This window comes from Lontra canadensis, unplaced genomic scaffold (assembly GCF_010015895.1).
Source record: "Lontra canadensis isolate GAN:19392208 unplaced genomic scaffold, GSC_riverotter_1.0 scaffold69, whole genome shotgun sequence".
NCBI lineage: Eukaryota > Metazoa > Chordata > Mammalia > Carnivora > Mustelidae > Lontra > Lontra canadensis.
This window is the reverse complement of record NW_022631063.1, coordinates 3322456-3339622: the sequence shown is the minus strand read 5'-3', so window position 1 is coordinate 3339622 and position 17167 is coordinate 3322456. Positions and strand designations below refer to the sequence as shown.

General features: G+C 35.6%; 1 protein-coding gene across 6 annotated transcripts in view; it reads left to right on the top strand.

Annotated features, from left to right (window-relative positions):
• SCN3A (sodium voltage-gated channel alpha subunit 3) overlaps positions 1-17167 on the top strand; it is a 107378-nt gene that overhangs the window by 17763 nt on the left and 72448 nt on the right. For all 6 annotated transcript variants that reach the window (XM_032880333.1, XM_032880332.1, XM_032880331.1 and 3 more), the window contains exons 2-4: positions 310-504; positions 10620-10933; positions 16203-16321. In XM_032880333.1, coding sequence (XP_032736224.1) covers positions 10670-10933; positions 16203-16321 — 383 coding nt within the window. In that variant the 5' untranslated portion in view covers positions 310-504; positions 10620-10669. The remainder of the gene's footprint in view (positions 1-309; positions 505-10619; positions 10934-16202; positions 16322-17167) is intronic.

Sequence of the window (17167 nt, the reverse complement as noted above, 5' to 3'; positions counted from 1 at the left end):
AAGAAAGAAAGAAAGAAAGAAAGAAAGAAAGAAAGAAAGAAAGAAAGTGCAAAGAGGGAAGAAGGAAGAAAGGAAGTAGAAAGTAGAAAGACGCTCTGGAGCTCTGGCATGTCTTCAGAAAGAGTAATTAAATCAAGGCTGCCCAAGAAAAGAGGCCCATCCCCACCCCAGGATCCTGGCAGTGGTTCCTGGCCCCATCCTTCCTTGAGCACATCAGGGCTTTCAGATCCAGACCCAGACCCAGAGCACCATTTCAATCCAAATGCCAAAGATGCTAGAATAACTTCACCTGTTTCCCTTTCTACACAGATTATGGAGCAAGAGAGCTGACACCAAGTCGCAACAGAGTTCATCAGGGATGAGATATCTGTCAAGGATTTGTGGCAGAGTGGCTTACAGGAATAAAAATACAGAATCTCTTCTAGAGATAGTATAAGAACAAATGAGATAATTCCCGGAAGTGGCCTGAAGTTTTTCCAGAAGAACGTGCTGTAATTACCTAAGGTATCTAAACTACCAGTGGGTATAAATTTGTGTTTGTGAAGGTAAACTAAAATCTCTATCAGCTAACAAGGTCAGCTGTTTCAGGGGGCAGGGGGACAGGAGGCAAAAGACTGATTACCTCCCTCCCTGATAGTTTGTTCCTCCAAAGAGGCAAACACTTAAGAAACATGGCAGAGATGACCTACAAGAGTGGAATGGTGCCAAAGGCTATTGATTTAAGAAAGAGAAATTAACATAACTTTTTATTTCTTTTTCTTTTAAAAGTGACATGCATTCTGTGCATTTAGTAAACTAACCAGGGCTGTATTTACTTGCATTTTATCATATTTATTTGGTGATTGGATGCATGGCTCGTCTGTTTGCATGGGGTAAAGAACATCCAAATATGTGGTTAGTATTTATTTGGTTGTAAGGTGGCTTCTGAACTGGTCAAGTTTTTGTACCAACCAAGGAGTATTTACTTGTCTGGTGTATCATCTGCAACTAACTAGAAATACTGTCTAAAACTGTCTTAGTCAAGAAAGATGCTTATTGAATATAACAAGAAGTGCAGAGGTTGTTTGGGTCCAAGAGCTGAGTGACCCATCAAGAGCCCAGGGATAGATTTGTCTCTGTGATCTGACACCCTCAGTGTGTCAGTTGTGCCCTTAGAATGGCATCCTTTCTGGATATAAGTTGACTAAAGTAGTCCCAGTATCATGATATCACCAGTATCACCTCAATGCAATAAGGTCCAGGGAACAGAGAATTATGTCCCTCCTTGTCTCTTTATTAGGAGGAAAGAAAATTTCCATAGACATATACTTAGCAGGCTTCCCCTCACCTTTTGTTGGCAGAACTAGGCCACAAGACTATTCGTGAACCAATGATTGGCAAGGGGCTTGGAGAAGGTATTTGGAGTTGAATGGATATTGGGGAGTTGAACATGCAATTGTGTTCACTTTGAAAACATATAGTAGAACAATTGAGGAGCTAATAAAACAATTTTTCTATTACAATGTCGGCTTACTTGTTATTACTTAGCAGTTGTCTCTCTGAGCTTATAGTTGTTTGATAAGGAAAAAGTCACTGAGAACATCAACACCTAGAAACTAATTATTAATCCCAAGATAAAGATTGTTCTGATGACAGAAATGAGCTCATTCTTTCCTACTCAGCTACTTCCCCCCCACCCCCCGACCCCGGAGGTATGCCATTGAGTCCAGGTAAAGAAAGGCAGAAATAGATTCTTTTATTAAAAAGTTAGCAAATCAATTAATAACACTTATGTGTGGACAATCATGAGTTTAGCTAACAGGAAGGGAACAATGACAGTGAAAGTCTAAATTTCATTTATATTTGGCCATGTCATAGTGATATCCTTGCCATACAGTTACTTTCTTGATAGGTTTATTCAGACCAATAGTATTGCATAATTCCTTGACAGAACAATGAGAGCAAGAGGTAATGATATATAAGAAGCTAGCCTAGGCTTTCTTTTTTAAAAAAAGATTTTATTTATTTATTTGGCAGACAGAGATTGCAAGTAGGCAGAGAAGCAGGCAGAGAGAGAGGAGGAAGCAGGCTCCCTGCTGAGCAGAGAGCCTGATGTGGGGCTTGATCCCAGGACCCTGAGATCATGACCCAAGCCAAAGGCAGAGGCTTTAACCCACTGAGCTACCCAGGCGCCCCTAGCCCAGGCTTTTAATTTATCTTCAAATAACTCAAAAGTACTTAAAATATATGTCAATACGTACCCATTAGATGTGGGTTTTATGTTTGTTATTAATTATTCCTGTTTATTTTCTACATTAAAAACAAAGGTGATGACTATATTGCTCTGTTTCTTAGATTGTACCACTCCATTCTTTTTTTATTTTTTTTTTAAGATTTTATTTATTCATTTGAGAGAGAGAGAGAGACAGAGCACAAGCAGGGGGAAGGGCAGAGGGAAAGGGAGAAGCAGACTGCCGGCTGAACTGGGAGCCTGACATGGGGCTCGACCCCAAATTCCGGAGATCATGATCTGAGCCGAAGACAAATACCCAACCATCTGAGCCACCCAGGTGCCCCTGCACCACTCCATTCTTAACATGAGGCTGTATACATAGTAACTTCCCAGTGAGGTAGTGGACTTATCTCAATTCCATTTCAGAACACATGAACTAAAAATCTCATTCCAGAGGCTTAGAACCCAGGTTATTTCCTGAGCTATTTGAGTTTAAATCCTGTCTTCTTGACTTACTTCTGGAACTTGGACAAGTTATCCAACCTACCTGTACCTAGGTTTTTTGATCTCTAAAATGGGAATAATAAGGTTAAATAAGATTAGATGATTAAACTTCATAAGATTAAGTGAGTTAATGTATATAAATTACATGTCAGAGTATCTGAGACATAACAATAGTGTAACAGTTTTATCTATTACTATTGTTTAATTCTCAAAGCCACCTAGTTAGGTAAGCACACCAATCAGATGTTTTTTCAAAAATCTTCTAAATTATGGAAAATAATGTTTAATTCTGCCTTGGAGAGTGTCCAGTGGTAATCATTATAATTGCCAGATGCTCTGTATATGCCCTTAATAAATTATTATTCTCTTTGTCACATATGCTACCTGAAAATATAGTAAATACCAGATAATCACTAACCCAAAATGAAAACCCCTTTAGAAAATATTAATAACTTTATTTAAAGAAAGGGTAGTTATCCAGTCCATTTTGTCTTTTAGATTATGTCCTTCATACAACAGTCTCTCATTGATACCAAGAAAACACAGCATCCTTTCCTTAGCAGTGGACTCAATCTTTTTCCAACAGTTTGCTCTCTCATCATCAAGGACATGAAAATACATTGTGGGGATTTATTTTCTGATCTCTCAAGTTGTATGACACAGAGCAGCTTTCCATCCTTGAAGATGGCAAATTTACAGCCTCTGACATAAATTTTGTCTCCATGGGAACGGACCAGAACTAACTGATTTTTGTCTGTAACATAATCATAAAGATCCCTACACAGGGAGAGAGAAACTATTGATATTAACAGGTTATAGGCCAATGCAATTTTCCAAACTATCTACTATTCTTGAAATTAGGCAAGATGAGAACTCACAGGCTATATGAGTAATGGGAAAAATAGTACTTCTGTCCTTGCCATGTAATGCCATGGCATAGTCCAAATGTTAACCATGCCCCCTTTTTCCAGATTCTGATTCATTAACAAATATTAGCTTTGTATTTGTATTAGTTGGTTTCATATAGTTTTAGAAGCTTATGTTAATATCAAAGCATACATATGTGTATATGTGCCTGGAAAACTGAATTGAACTATAGAAATCTATTTTTCTGTAGTTATTTATATAAAGCTTAGGTCTTTAAAATCAAATCATACAATAGTAAGATTCAAGATAAAAATGTCAACTATAATAGGAAAAGTCAGTCAAGAATAGAATGTGTGGAAAATGTTTTACCTCAGAGCAACAATTTGTGTTGTCAGTAGATGTTTTGGTGAAGGTTACTTAGCTTCTCTGTGCCTGTTCTTCATTTATTTTAAGTGCAGGGAGTTGACTAATTGTCAAATCCAATATATGCCTTTTAATTAGCATCTTCAAAATTCCTCTTTTGGCATCTATGTAACTGTTCTGACTTCATTGTCTAATTTTCCTCTCCTTAAAAACTGGTAGTCACAGGAGTCCTGCCTTTTCATCTTTCCAGTTTTTTCCTAGACAGTGTACTTCACATTCTTATTTTCAGTTTCAACCAGTGACTCTTTAATCAACATTTTCCCAGCCCAGACAGCTTTCCGATTCTCAGACCCATATTTTAATTACATACCCAGCTGTCTCACAGATATCTCAAACTAAATGAATTCCAAACAGAATTTATTATCATGCCCTACAACCCTCTCTACTTCTCTGTTGGGTTAATGACAACTTGTGGCTTAAACCATTCTGGGATTGAGCGTGACCTCATATGTCTTCACCAAGCCACATATCAAAACATCATAAAATCTCGTTGATTTTCTAATTTTGCACTGAATATAGTCCTCTGGCTATGGTTTGTTTTCTAATTTATTGATGGCCTACTCTCTTCCAGGCATTGTGCTCACCTTCCAAGAGGATTTTCTCATTTAATATCACATTAACTGTATGAAGTATGTGCTATCATTGCTATCATTGTTCTTACTATGCAGACAGAGAAACTGAAGATTATGAAGGATAAAAAAAAAAAAAAAAAAAACAACAACAACCTACCCAAGGTCACACTGCTAGAGAGTAGCAGACCCAGGGCTTGAATACAGTTCTGACTGCCAGGTCTAGGCCCTTAAATAGTACAGCTATAGTCACATTTCCTTGCCCTCTCCTTTAGATTCCTGTTGTCCATCTGTTTCCTTCTAGGGAAGTTCTCAAAGAGTGGTTTGTGGATAACTGGGGGTTCCTAAGTCCCTTTCAGGGGGACAGTAAGGTCAAAACTATTTTCCTAATACTAATCCTAAGAAGACCTTTGCCTTTCTCGCTGATGGCACAAAAGTCATGGAGTGAAACAGTTCATGCCTTAGTAGGAAGCAAGGGAGTGGCATCATTCTGTAGGATGAATCCTTGTTTTCTTCACCACCACACACTTTCAGTAAGAAAAAGTGCCAGTTCACATAAGAATGTCTTTGATGAAGCAGTAAATATTATTCATTATATTAAATCCTGACCTAAGGAACATCTGTTTTTAATATTCTGTATGATGAAACTGGAAAAATACATGAAGCATTTCTGCTGTGCACTACAGTACCATGGCTGTCTCAAGGAAAAGCACCTGCGTGATTGCGTGAGTCAGGAGGTGAAAAAGCCACTTTTTCTTTTGTTCATGGAACACCATTTTCACTTGAAAGAACAACTGACAAACTATGGAAAAGCCTGTCACATCAGGAAAAGCAAATGACAGCATTTGTTGTCAATGTTAAAACTGGAGCTTTCAAGTGGAAATTGGAATTTTGGAAAACTTCTACCTGCCGCTGGGAACTAGACAGCCTCCCAATATATTATGACTTTTCTCATGAGATCAATGGTGATATTAACAAATGTGATCTTTGATGTTAATGAAATTTGTCAAAGTTGGGGAAATCTGCAAAACACTGTGCCAATATTTTCCAAATGATCCATGCATGAAGGCACAAAATCCATCCAAGAGGCAAAATCAATACAAGTTCCTGATACAGATTCCATACTGAAACTAATACAAAAATTATCATTTGTAGAGTTTTGGTGTATATCAAAGAATATTCACAAGTGCCTGAAAAGACAAGTAAAATACTCCTTCCTTTTTCAGTTACATATATATTTTAGGAGGATTTTCTTCATGTACTTCAATCAAAACAACATATCTCAACAGATTGAACTTGGAACCCGATAAGAGACTCTGGCTGCATTCCATTATGCCAGACAGTAAAGAGATTTGCCCAAATTTAAAATAAATTGCTTCTTTTCACACCATTTTTAAAATTTGTGATAATATAGTTATTTTTATTAAAAATACATTTTATATGTAGACATATAAGGGCTTATTATTACATTAATAAAAGTCATAAAATCTTCTAATTTTTAATATGGTAAATATGAATAGATAAGTTGCCTATAAATAAAAGCTCTTTGACATTGTCATTTTAAGAGTATAAAAGGGTCCTGAAACCAAAATGTTTGAACCATTGCTCTAGGATCAGCCCACCTGTTTACCCTTCATTACTGCCACTGTTTCTTCTAATCTTCAAGTTAATTCCATCACTCCTATCCATGGCTTATGAAGTGTGCTCTATGAGACCTTTGGTGATTATATCCTGCCAGTATTTCAGTCCTTGTTCTTAGCAATCCCTTTTGAGCAGATTGGTCTCTACCCATAATGAACTTCTTTTTTTTTTAATTTTTAAAAATTAAAATATAATGTATTATTAGCCCCAGGGGTACAGGTCTGTGAATTGCCAGGTTCCATAATGAACTTCTTAGTTCTTCCCAGGCCCTCCCTGCTTTTTCTCATGCATATACTGTCTCCTAGTCTAACATATTTCTACTGATATGTCTTTGTCTCAACTTTGTCTGAACTACTACCTCCACATTAGTTGGTCAAATCCCAACCAGTCTAATAAAATTTCCCCAGGGAAATACCCTGATTTCCCTTCCTATCCTTACCTAGGCAGAACAAATTGCTCCCATTTATGGAACTCAGACAATAACCAGCAGTACATAATTGTATTATAATTATTTGTGTCCACATCTCTCACCCTGGACTGTCAGCTCCTTAAAAGCAGGGACCATGGGTGTTAATCCAAACATAGTATTGATACACAGTAGTCCCTCAATAAATATTTCTCAATAAATGATCCTTATCCTTCCAGGTTTAAAATTCTATGGTCCATCCTATAATGGGATTTTTTGAACTACAGTATTCTTATTGATTAAGAGAGGGATGCATTTCCTTTACTCATACACATTCACAGACACACTTTGGTTTTTAATCAAAGAGATCACCTCCTTAGTCTTTTTTTATCTTTTTTGTCCTTGTAAGGAGAGTTCTGGAGAAAATCTGGCATATTAAATTTGATGTATTTTAATAAATTATAATGCGTATATATTCATTAATAATATATATCCCACACCAAGGCATCAGTAGGAATTAATTTTTTAAAAGTCTGCTCTAATAGGAATATAAAATTATGTAAGAGGTCTATATAATAGGCTTGCAAAGAATAAGAAGGAAGGGGGAAAAAATTAAAATAGAACTGCCATGGAACTATGAGATGTTTCTAAAAAGCAAAGCTGTAGAAGAAGCCATGAGAAGCTCCCCTCACTGTGATTTTTAATGTTTCAACCTATCCAAATATTGGGCAAACCTTATTTCACCTTAAAGGAAAAGCCAAGAGTCTGGAACTGGCCTACCTTCTCAGGATTTAGAGACAATAGTGTGGCAGTTTCAAAGAGACTTCTTTACCTCTTTTTGACTAAGACTCAAATTCTTTGTTCTAATCCTTGATAAGTGAATAGGAAGGTAAGAAATTATTTCTGTTTAAATATGTTTTTACAATTTTTTGATACCTTGCTCCATGTCATCTCAAAAAAATCAAAGTAATCTATACAGATTATTAAAATAGTTCATTAGATATTTTTAACCTAATTTCATTTTTAAAAAGTTAGGAATTAGGAAACTCCAGTTAAATGAGTATGATTGGTTATTTCTTTACGGCAAAGTGTCGCCACATATAGGTAAGGTATTTCAATGACACTGAGGTTGAGGGGAGTTAAATGTCATAAGCAAACTGTTAGTTACAGGCTCAATATGAACCCAGAACTCAGATTCTGATTGCTGCATGTTTTTCATTGCATTGTTAATAAAGAAACAAAAATTAGTTTAACTAAATGCTCAAATACAAAAGTAACCTTTTTTTCCTCCCATAAGAAAGCAACCATGTTTCATAGAAATGTCTTAAGATAGCTTTGTCATGCTGTTGCATTTTTTTTCTCACCATAGCACATACCCTCCCTAATGTCCATCACCCAGCCACCATATCCCTCCCACTCCCCTCCAATCCAGCAACCCTCAGTTTGTTTCCTGAGATTTCATTTTCATTTAGCACTTGGTAAGAACCAAATCCATTCAGTTGATGAAAGGTGATGAGAGATAGGTGGATTACACATCTCTGGGTATTTAAGGCTTACAGTTAATGTGCAAACTCCTTCCAAATTCGAAAGTATAAATGCAATTATCCCATACAGCCTAGTGCTGGGTTATGTGAATATCAAAATGGACATAAAATGGCTAAAAATTTTAATTCTAGTTTGTGCCATCTGCCATGAATTTGGAAGGTACAAATTAAATAGCTGAATTAGAAGGTTTGAGAATACTTTTTCTATTTTAATATAAAATGAACCACCTAATTTATTTTGTGCCTTCTAAATTCATTTGATAGGGTACAAAACAAAACAAAACAGCCCCATCTCACCATAAATCAGAAGTTATTTTTCAGAGCTAGTGGCAAAAATGACATGGCTTTTTGACAGCTGATATTTTATAACTTACTTGGAATATACTTTCATAGTAGCAAAAAATACAGCAATGTCATATTATAAATACTAATTCAATGAAAAGACACAACTATTAAAAATACTTTAGTCATTGGAATAGACCAGGGAACTAGTAATTCAGATATAAACTCAAAAAACTTATATAATAATCTAAAATCATTTTTAGTCTCTATCATTTTTCTTACATTGCTGTAAGATCTAGAGTTCCTCACCCTCTGTAAGCTTAGTATATCCATGAAATAAACAGCTAAGAATTAAAAGGCCATTTAGGGATAAACTACTATGGAGACCAGAATAAGTGTGGGAGCAGAGATGAGGTGGGTGGTTGGGATAGGGAAAATGTCACAGATGACTTTGATGATTACCCCAATGTCATGGTTGTAGACTGTTCTATAAGGGACTGATGTACTCACTGTATTTTGTTGTTACTGTTTCTTTTTTCTATCCTAATTTTTTAAATGTGATTTTTGGCACAATGCAAAATAAAATAACTGTTAAATTAGATTTCCAAATACAAGAAAAATACAATAATCTAGCTCAGATTTCTGGCATTTTTGACAGTTCTGTCACATTTCTAGCAGATTTTTTCTTCCTTTCCTGGAGAATTAAGCAGGTGTCTGCCTTCTTTCCTTTCTAATCCTAGGCAGTTGCTTGGCATGGGTGACTATGACCCTGTACTCTGTACTTCCTAGCCCACTCCAGGAGCTCACTGGTCAGCTCTGGTTCCACCAAATAAGGGCCTTACTTAAAGGAGAGTGGCTTGAATTGTGAGAATGCCTGAAATCACAACAGAGGAAATAGATGAAGGAACGAAAGATAATTAGATTATGATAGATGACACCAACACAGTGCTTACTAATCCCAAAACTATTCTAGACACTTAATGTAAATTAATTCATTTATTCCTTATGATAACCTGGGAGGTCAGTTCTCATAGCATCCCCATTTTATAAATGGACACTGAAGCACTGAGGAGTTACATTCTGCAAAGTCATACAGCTCATCAATGACAGAGCCAGGGTTAAGAACAGAGGCAGTCTAACTCCATAGTCCATGCTTCCAACCACTACACCAAATGGAAGATTCAGAAAGAATATGAAAAGTGTCTTGGAGTAGTTGAGTAACAGCAGACTGGAAAAGGAAATACATTCTGCATTGCCTCAGAAGATGCTTCAGAAGGATCCTAGGTGAGAAGCTGAAAGGAAATAGTTTTGGGGGTACTTGGGTGGCTCAGTCAGCTAAGCATCTGTCTTTGGCTCAGGTTATGATCTCAGGGTCCTGGGATGGAGCCTCATGTCAGGCTCTCTACTCAGCAGGGAGTCTCCTTCTCCCTCTCCCGTTGCTCCTTCCCCCTGTTCATGCTTTCTCTCTCTCTCTCTTTCAAATAAATAAAATCTTTGAAAAAAAAAGAAGAAAGAAAAGAAAATAGTTTTGACTTCTCTGTCGCTGCTGACGGTCGGGCTTTGTTTGGATAACCAACGGTCAGTGATGATGATGGTGACAACCAGAACAGTGGTTGGATTAGGCAAAACTTCTTTTCTTATTCTGAGATTTTAGGAGTCAGGCATATACCAGTGTATTTCTTTATTTGGAGAGCTAGTAAGATGTGATAAAAGGAGTGAGGGTGGGGAATGATGGGTCCTTAAGTAATTTCACTGACAAGCATTACTGACATTACTCTTTTTACCAAAGTATACTATAATATGTTTTGGTTCAAAGGTCTCAGACCAGACTTTGATAGACTTATAAAACTAGTTTATTGAACCTTAGACTGGATAATGATGCTTCCAGGTTAAAATTTGTAGTGCAGTCCTAAGATGTTTATACTTTTAAAAAGTCACCAGAAGAATCCCCAAAGGAACATTGTAAAATGTTTATACTGCGCACTGAGAAAGAAAAGAAGTCTATGCATTGAAGAAGAGAAGTTTTTTCCCACCAAAAATAAATATTCATTTATTAATATACTACCAAAGAAATTGCTAGAAGAAACATTAAATGACATCTTGGCTGATTTTCTTAATCCCTCTCACTCACTTGCTTTCCTATCTCTCATGCATTTTTTTTTCCTTGGTAGGCAATTCTTATGCAAGAAGCTAAACGTAATTAAATGTGCAGGATGAAAAGATGGCACAGGCACTGCTGGTACCCCCGGGGCCTGAAAGCTTCCGCCTTTTTACTAGAGAATCTCTTGCTGCTATCGAAAAACGTGCCGCAGAAGAGAAAGCCAAAAAGCCCAAGAGAGAACAAGACAATGATGATGAGAACAAACCAAAGCCAAATAGTGACTTGGAAGCTGGGAAGAACCTTCCATTTATTTACGGAGACATTCCTCCAGAGATGGTGTCAGAGCCCTTGGAGGACCTGGACCCCTACTATATCAATAAGAAAGTGAGTGTGGATTTTATACTTTCAAAAGTTAAGTTATATTTCCAAATTTAAGTCTTTAAACACTAATGTTAATATACTTTTCTCTGGCTCATATACATATTGCATCGTAAGTTTTCTACTGTTAAAGACTTTGTACTTTTTATTTCTACTTACTTTTAAGCACAGTAGCCAAAGTCAAGATTTGGCTATAGTGAAGAGATATGATAGATAAACAAATGCTTTCTATAATTTCACAGTAACTGAAATAGTCAAAATGAAAATTGACACTTACAAAGCAAAATATGTTATCACTGACATATTTCAGCACATGGTAGACAACAGAAGAAGAGTCATGTAAAAGAAGAGTTATGGGCATATGTACTTCTTATTTTTTAGTTATTAATTGTCTTGAAGTTTGCTCATAAGAGATTTGTATTCTAGAGGGTAATAATCTTACTTAGCATCCTCCTGTAAGAAGATAATACATTGACAAGCACAGTCACACCTACTTATTGTTAAAACATCACTCAGTGAAAAAAATGTCAAGAACAAAACACAAAAACCCCTCAAGTTTTCTCTATCTACATATGACTTTAATCAAGTTATGACTATGCCTTCCTAATGCTATAATAACAATATAATTCTGTCGGAATTAACTAGTTTTTGAAGTTAAACCAGCTGTGCAGAGTTTTATAGCAAATATTTTTTTTCTTAAATGGATGATAGATACTGCACCATCTAATTGGGTATTTTGGCATTTTATAACACACAATTTATATTTCACATTCATAAGCATAAAAAACAGGTCTATATAGAAACTAGAGATAAATAAATATCACCATGAATTGATAGTTTGTGGTTTAAAGAAGATACTGAATGCCTTTATTAATCAGAGCCAGTCCTTTTAGAAAGAATAGCTAAGGAAATTGCATTTTCTAAGCAGTATGTGCTTTAATCTTATAAGATCAGTGATGGGTAAAGAACCTGACAGTTAACCATCCAAAGGTGGAACTAGCCCTATTGCCCTCAGGGAGGGCTTCTCAAACTTGCACGTGTATACACATCATCTGAGGATCTTGTTAAGATACAGATTCAGATTCCAGAGGTCTGTGGGGCCAGAGATCCTGCATCTCTAACAAGTTCTCGAGTGAGACTCCTTCTGCTATAATACACGGGCCACACTTGGAGGAACAAGCTCTAAAATGCTTTCTATAAGTCATAAAATCAATTTAAATAGTTAAACAGGCCCTTTCTTTTTCCTTTGAAACTAGTTTCATTAAAGTGGCATTTAATACTGATTCACACATTTTTGAAAGTCATTTGTTCCAGTACTCTACTCTAGAAGTGATAAGGAAAATTTTGAAAATTTGAAATTTAGTTACTGTTACTGTTATACATGATGATGACAGTGAGACCTCCCCCCAGAAACTAGAATAAAATTCTCCTTAAAATTACTGATTGAAAGTATATATTTGCAAAGATGTCTTTAAGAGACAGGGATATGCTCACTCTGACATACTTGGAAGTATTAGCTACTAAAAGAAAGGAAGTATCCTTAGGAAAAGAAATTGGTAAGATTAAGGAGTGGGGAGAATAACAGAGACAAACAGTGGCATTTTCCAAAGGAAACAGGTCTTTAGAGTAGCCCTGAAAGCATTTTCCTCCCCAAATCAAGGCTATTTCATTGTAGACGAGCTACACGGGGCTACCTAACAGAGGTGTCATTAAACATTGTGCAGCATTTGATTAAGTCGGCTTGTTTGGACTCCACCCTCTGCAAAGAACCTTCTTATTATAATTTGTCTTCCCACAGATCTGCTTGAAAGGAAAGAAAATGCTGGTTATGCCACTGCAATTATTTCAGTCCATGTGACAGTAATACATCTTATTGTAAATAAGTAGATTGGCATTCTGATTTTGTATGTGAGGCTTTCAGGCTTGGTTACTGTGAGTCTGCTGCTAAGAAACAGAATTGTTCTGTGTATGCTAACAAAGTCAGTTTTTATGGCCTTCCTGTCTGAGAACCAGACTTGGACCTTGATTTATTCCTAGTGGCCATGGCCCATCTTGCGAGACATCTAGACTATTCACTTTTTACTGTTGGTGCACTGCCCTTCTTTATGAAGTACCTATAAAAATGAAGACTAAGGTACTATTGAAGAAAAAGGTAGTTTGTGATTGTTAGGATTGAAGGAGCTAACGTATGAAGCTAATGGAAAAGTTCTGGAATTAAAAACATGGTATGAAGTTTATGTTAATTATTTGAATAACTCAGGTAAAAGGCACTTCAAAACTGTAAAGCATTATGTAACAGTTTGCTGCCATTAATTATGATATATTTTACATACCTAATTTAATCAGATAATCAGATGCGCCACCTCACAATGCATTTCAATGGTGTTTAAATTGACCAGGTAACAACTGAGGAATAGTGACGCTGATAACCATAAGAAGCTAACGTTTGTTGTGCTCCTACTTTGTTGGGCACTGTTTCAGTGCTTTAAGTGTCATAATTCATTTAATATTCCAAGAACCAGTCAAGCAGTACTATATTAGCCTCATTTTACACACAGGAGGTCAAGCCCAGAGAGGTTAAGTAACTTGCCCAAGTCACACTCCGTAAGAGATGAATTCAGGGAGTGAAGCCAGGCAGTCAGAACTCTTAAGCACTAAGCAAAATTATATATGGCATTTATTAATAAAATGAAAGAAAACGTTAAAAAATTGGTTGCATGCTGTTTTGAATTCTCTATTTGATAATGTCCTATTCGCAGATATAAAGCTTACTCTTGCCTCAAGTAGTAAACATTTTAGTGAACCTGTAAGATGTACATTCATCTGGGAAAAAGCAAGCAGCATTCCAGAGTGAACGACAACTAGGTAGACATACTTACATTATAACATTCATCACCTTAGTACTAATAGGTAATAATTTTTTTAAGTCATATCATTATTTATCATTACTTGAAGACCAGATTTTGGACTTGACACTATTTATCCCTCCTCCAATTATCTGTCACTCTCTCCAGTAATTTTCAGTTTATGCACATCTATCAATAACCTCAGAGTCCCAAATTTCAAGTGTCTTCCTTGTAATTATTTCACTATACAGGATATTAGTATTTTATTCCTCATTTCTCAGAACTCAAGGTTTTGTGTTAGGTGGTATTCACCAGAAATAAACTTGAAATTGTGCTCTTAAGGCCTGCTCTGTTCCAGAACCTGCAAATTCAATGAAGATGCCCTTGACATGTCATTTTTAATCCCATTAGTTCCATGAAGGCTAAGGCTAATCTTTCCGGAGAGCAGAGGATTTCATGTTTAAAGGGACATTTCACTCCTGTCACTCTGTTTTTGGAGATTTTTCAAAATAAATTCCTCTCCTAGCGTTACAAGTGGTAACTGCTTTTTCAGGGAAACTGCCTCACAAAAGAATGAGTAAACGCACTTTTAATTATTGTGAAGTTTACATCATTGAATGCCTAAATGTATCTAGATTGTTTGTAATATTAAATGATCTAATCCTGTGAATTCAAGAAAGTCCTTTAATGCATTTGTGCTTCGAGGGCAGTTTTCCCAATATCCAAAATCCCTTATGGATGATCTCAATGCTAGTAAAAAAGTTTACTTGCCCTCCTCGTAGAATTGTTCAACTTTATAGATTGCTATTCATGGAAAATGGTTGATTAGATAATGTTTGGCTCCATGGTCTTGAATACAAAAGGGCAATGTATGGAGAAATTGTTTTCTCTGTCCTTTATACTCAAAATATAAGTTTTTCTGTCTACCTATTCAAACACTACCATGTTGTCAGTGAACATGATTGTATGGGATACAGACCTTAGTTTAAGAGTAAAAACATATTATTAAGCAAATGGATGCACTGATGTCTTAAAGGTAAATAGCATCTTAAAGGCAAGCCTGCACTTAATTAAAACAAGTGTTTATTTACAAACCACACTATTAAGTACTGTGGGGAAAAAAATGGAGAAAAAGTAGATTAAGGCTTTTATGCTCAATAGGTTCTAACAACTTCTAACCTAGTCCTCAGTGGAATGAACCCTACATGTAAATTGCTACTTGACTATAATTAAAAGCAACATGCCAATGTGTGCAAATTAATATACTAAGACTTACTGGTAAAGGGAAACAATTAGAAGTGATCAGAAGGCAGTGATTTATCTGGAAAGACATGAAGGAGGAGGTGATTTTGATAACTGAGGACATTTTTGAAAGTAGGTCTTTTCAAACCTGGCTGCATATTAAAATTTCCAGAGGAAATTTTAAAAATAATACCCATGTCTATGCCCATCCTCCAGAAATTCTGACTCAATTGGTTTTGTGTGGGACCCAAATATTGGCAAATTTAAAATCACCTCAAGAGAATCAAATATACAGAGAGAACTAAGAACTTTGATTAAATAGTTGGTAGGACCTCATTGTCAGGCCTATTATGGACCTGAAATGAGGGCAGTTTATATTAGATGACCTCTCAGGTACCTCCTTCTTCTAGGATTTTATGACACATTTTCAGAATCAGAGGGTGAAGCTGATAGGTTTGTGAGTTAAATTGACAGGCGGACAATTTGTTGGAGCAGAGACGGCTTAGTGGGAAAAACTAAAAGTTGATCCTGGAGAGATGTGGTGGGTAATCACTGAGTAACACGGCTTAAATGCTAAATTGATGGTTACAGGTTTCAGGTCATAGAATTTTAGCTACAGAATGCCCTTTGAAATGATGTATTGAAGGCTAATTCTCAATGCAGCTTTCCCTTTTTAGTATTACCAGCAGATCCACAGAATCAGCAAAACCAGGTTATTTAGCCTGTTTGAACATTTTAAAGTAGGACAACTACCATAGGGAAAATAGAGAGGATTCATAAACTTTAGAGTTCAAAGACTTGAAATAATTAAAATAAAAAAGATTATTTTTGTAGCAATATGTACAGAATAATCTGAAAAAGTTACCAAAACTGGAGACAGATGGTAAGCTTTAAATAAAATTGGAGTCTGTAAAGTTACAATTTGATAAAAAAAAATTTTTGTGTAGGATCATCAGTTTGTATCAGAAAGTTGGAACTCTAGAGACAAATTAGGTAATAGTAAATCATATGTTTACTATGTTAAGTCAGGCGAGAAACATCTAACATGTTTATAGTTACAATAAACTAATTTGTTTAAACAAACAAGTTTGAACAAACAAATCAGGTAAAAAGTTCTTCATCTGTTTAAGCTCTTCAAGTAAGCCACATGTCTAATCTAGTAATTTTTTTCATATTTTCTTTTTCAGACTTTTATAGTATTGAATAAAGGGAAGGCAATTTTCCGATTCAGTGCCACCTCTGCCTTGTATATTTTAACTCCGCTAAACCCTGTTAGGAAAATTGCTATTAAGATTTTGGTACATTCATATCCTTTTCATGTGATTGAATGCTGGTACTTGATTTTATAGAAAATGTCATTCTTTTATACATATTTTTATATATTTATATTTTACGTATATTGTGTTATATATTATATATAATTTCTTTAATATTAATTGTGACTTTGTTATTTAATCTTTTCTCACTGATTTTTCTGCCACTTATTAAAAGATTAGTATAGAATGACTATTATGATCCTAGAAGTAAAAATGAACTATGTTAGTGAATGTGTAAATGAAACATACTGTGTAGAAGGAACAACAGCAAATCTACTTCACACTTTTATTATCCTCCAGACCACACATAATTGTTGCTAAAGAAACATAGTCTATTGTGGTTAGTATTATTATCCATATTACCAAATATTCTTACTTTTATGCCTTGATTGGTTCTGTATCTTCAGCACCTGGATCTGTCCATCCTTCTTTTACTAAATATTTATTAAACTATATATGTGCCTAAATATCTAATATATATTTAAAAATAACTGAACTTAAGACTACCTACAATGATAGTCAAAAACCATCAAACAAGGACAGAATAGGTGTGGATTTCAACAAATTCTCCAATAGGTAATAATAAAATAGAAAGGTATTCAGAGGCTGTGTTTAAGAACGGATATTTTTTATTTTTTTTTAAGTTTTTATTTAAGTTTCTGTTAGTTTAACATACAGTGTAATATTAGTATCAAGTGTACCATTTAGTGATTCAACACTTCCATACTATACTCAGTGCTCATCACTAGTGCACTCCCTAATCCCCGTCATCTATTTAACCCACCCCCCACTCACCTCCCCTCTGGTAACCATCAGTTTGTTCTCTGTAGATAAGA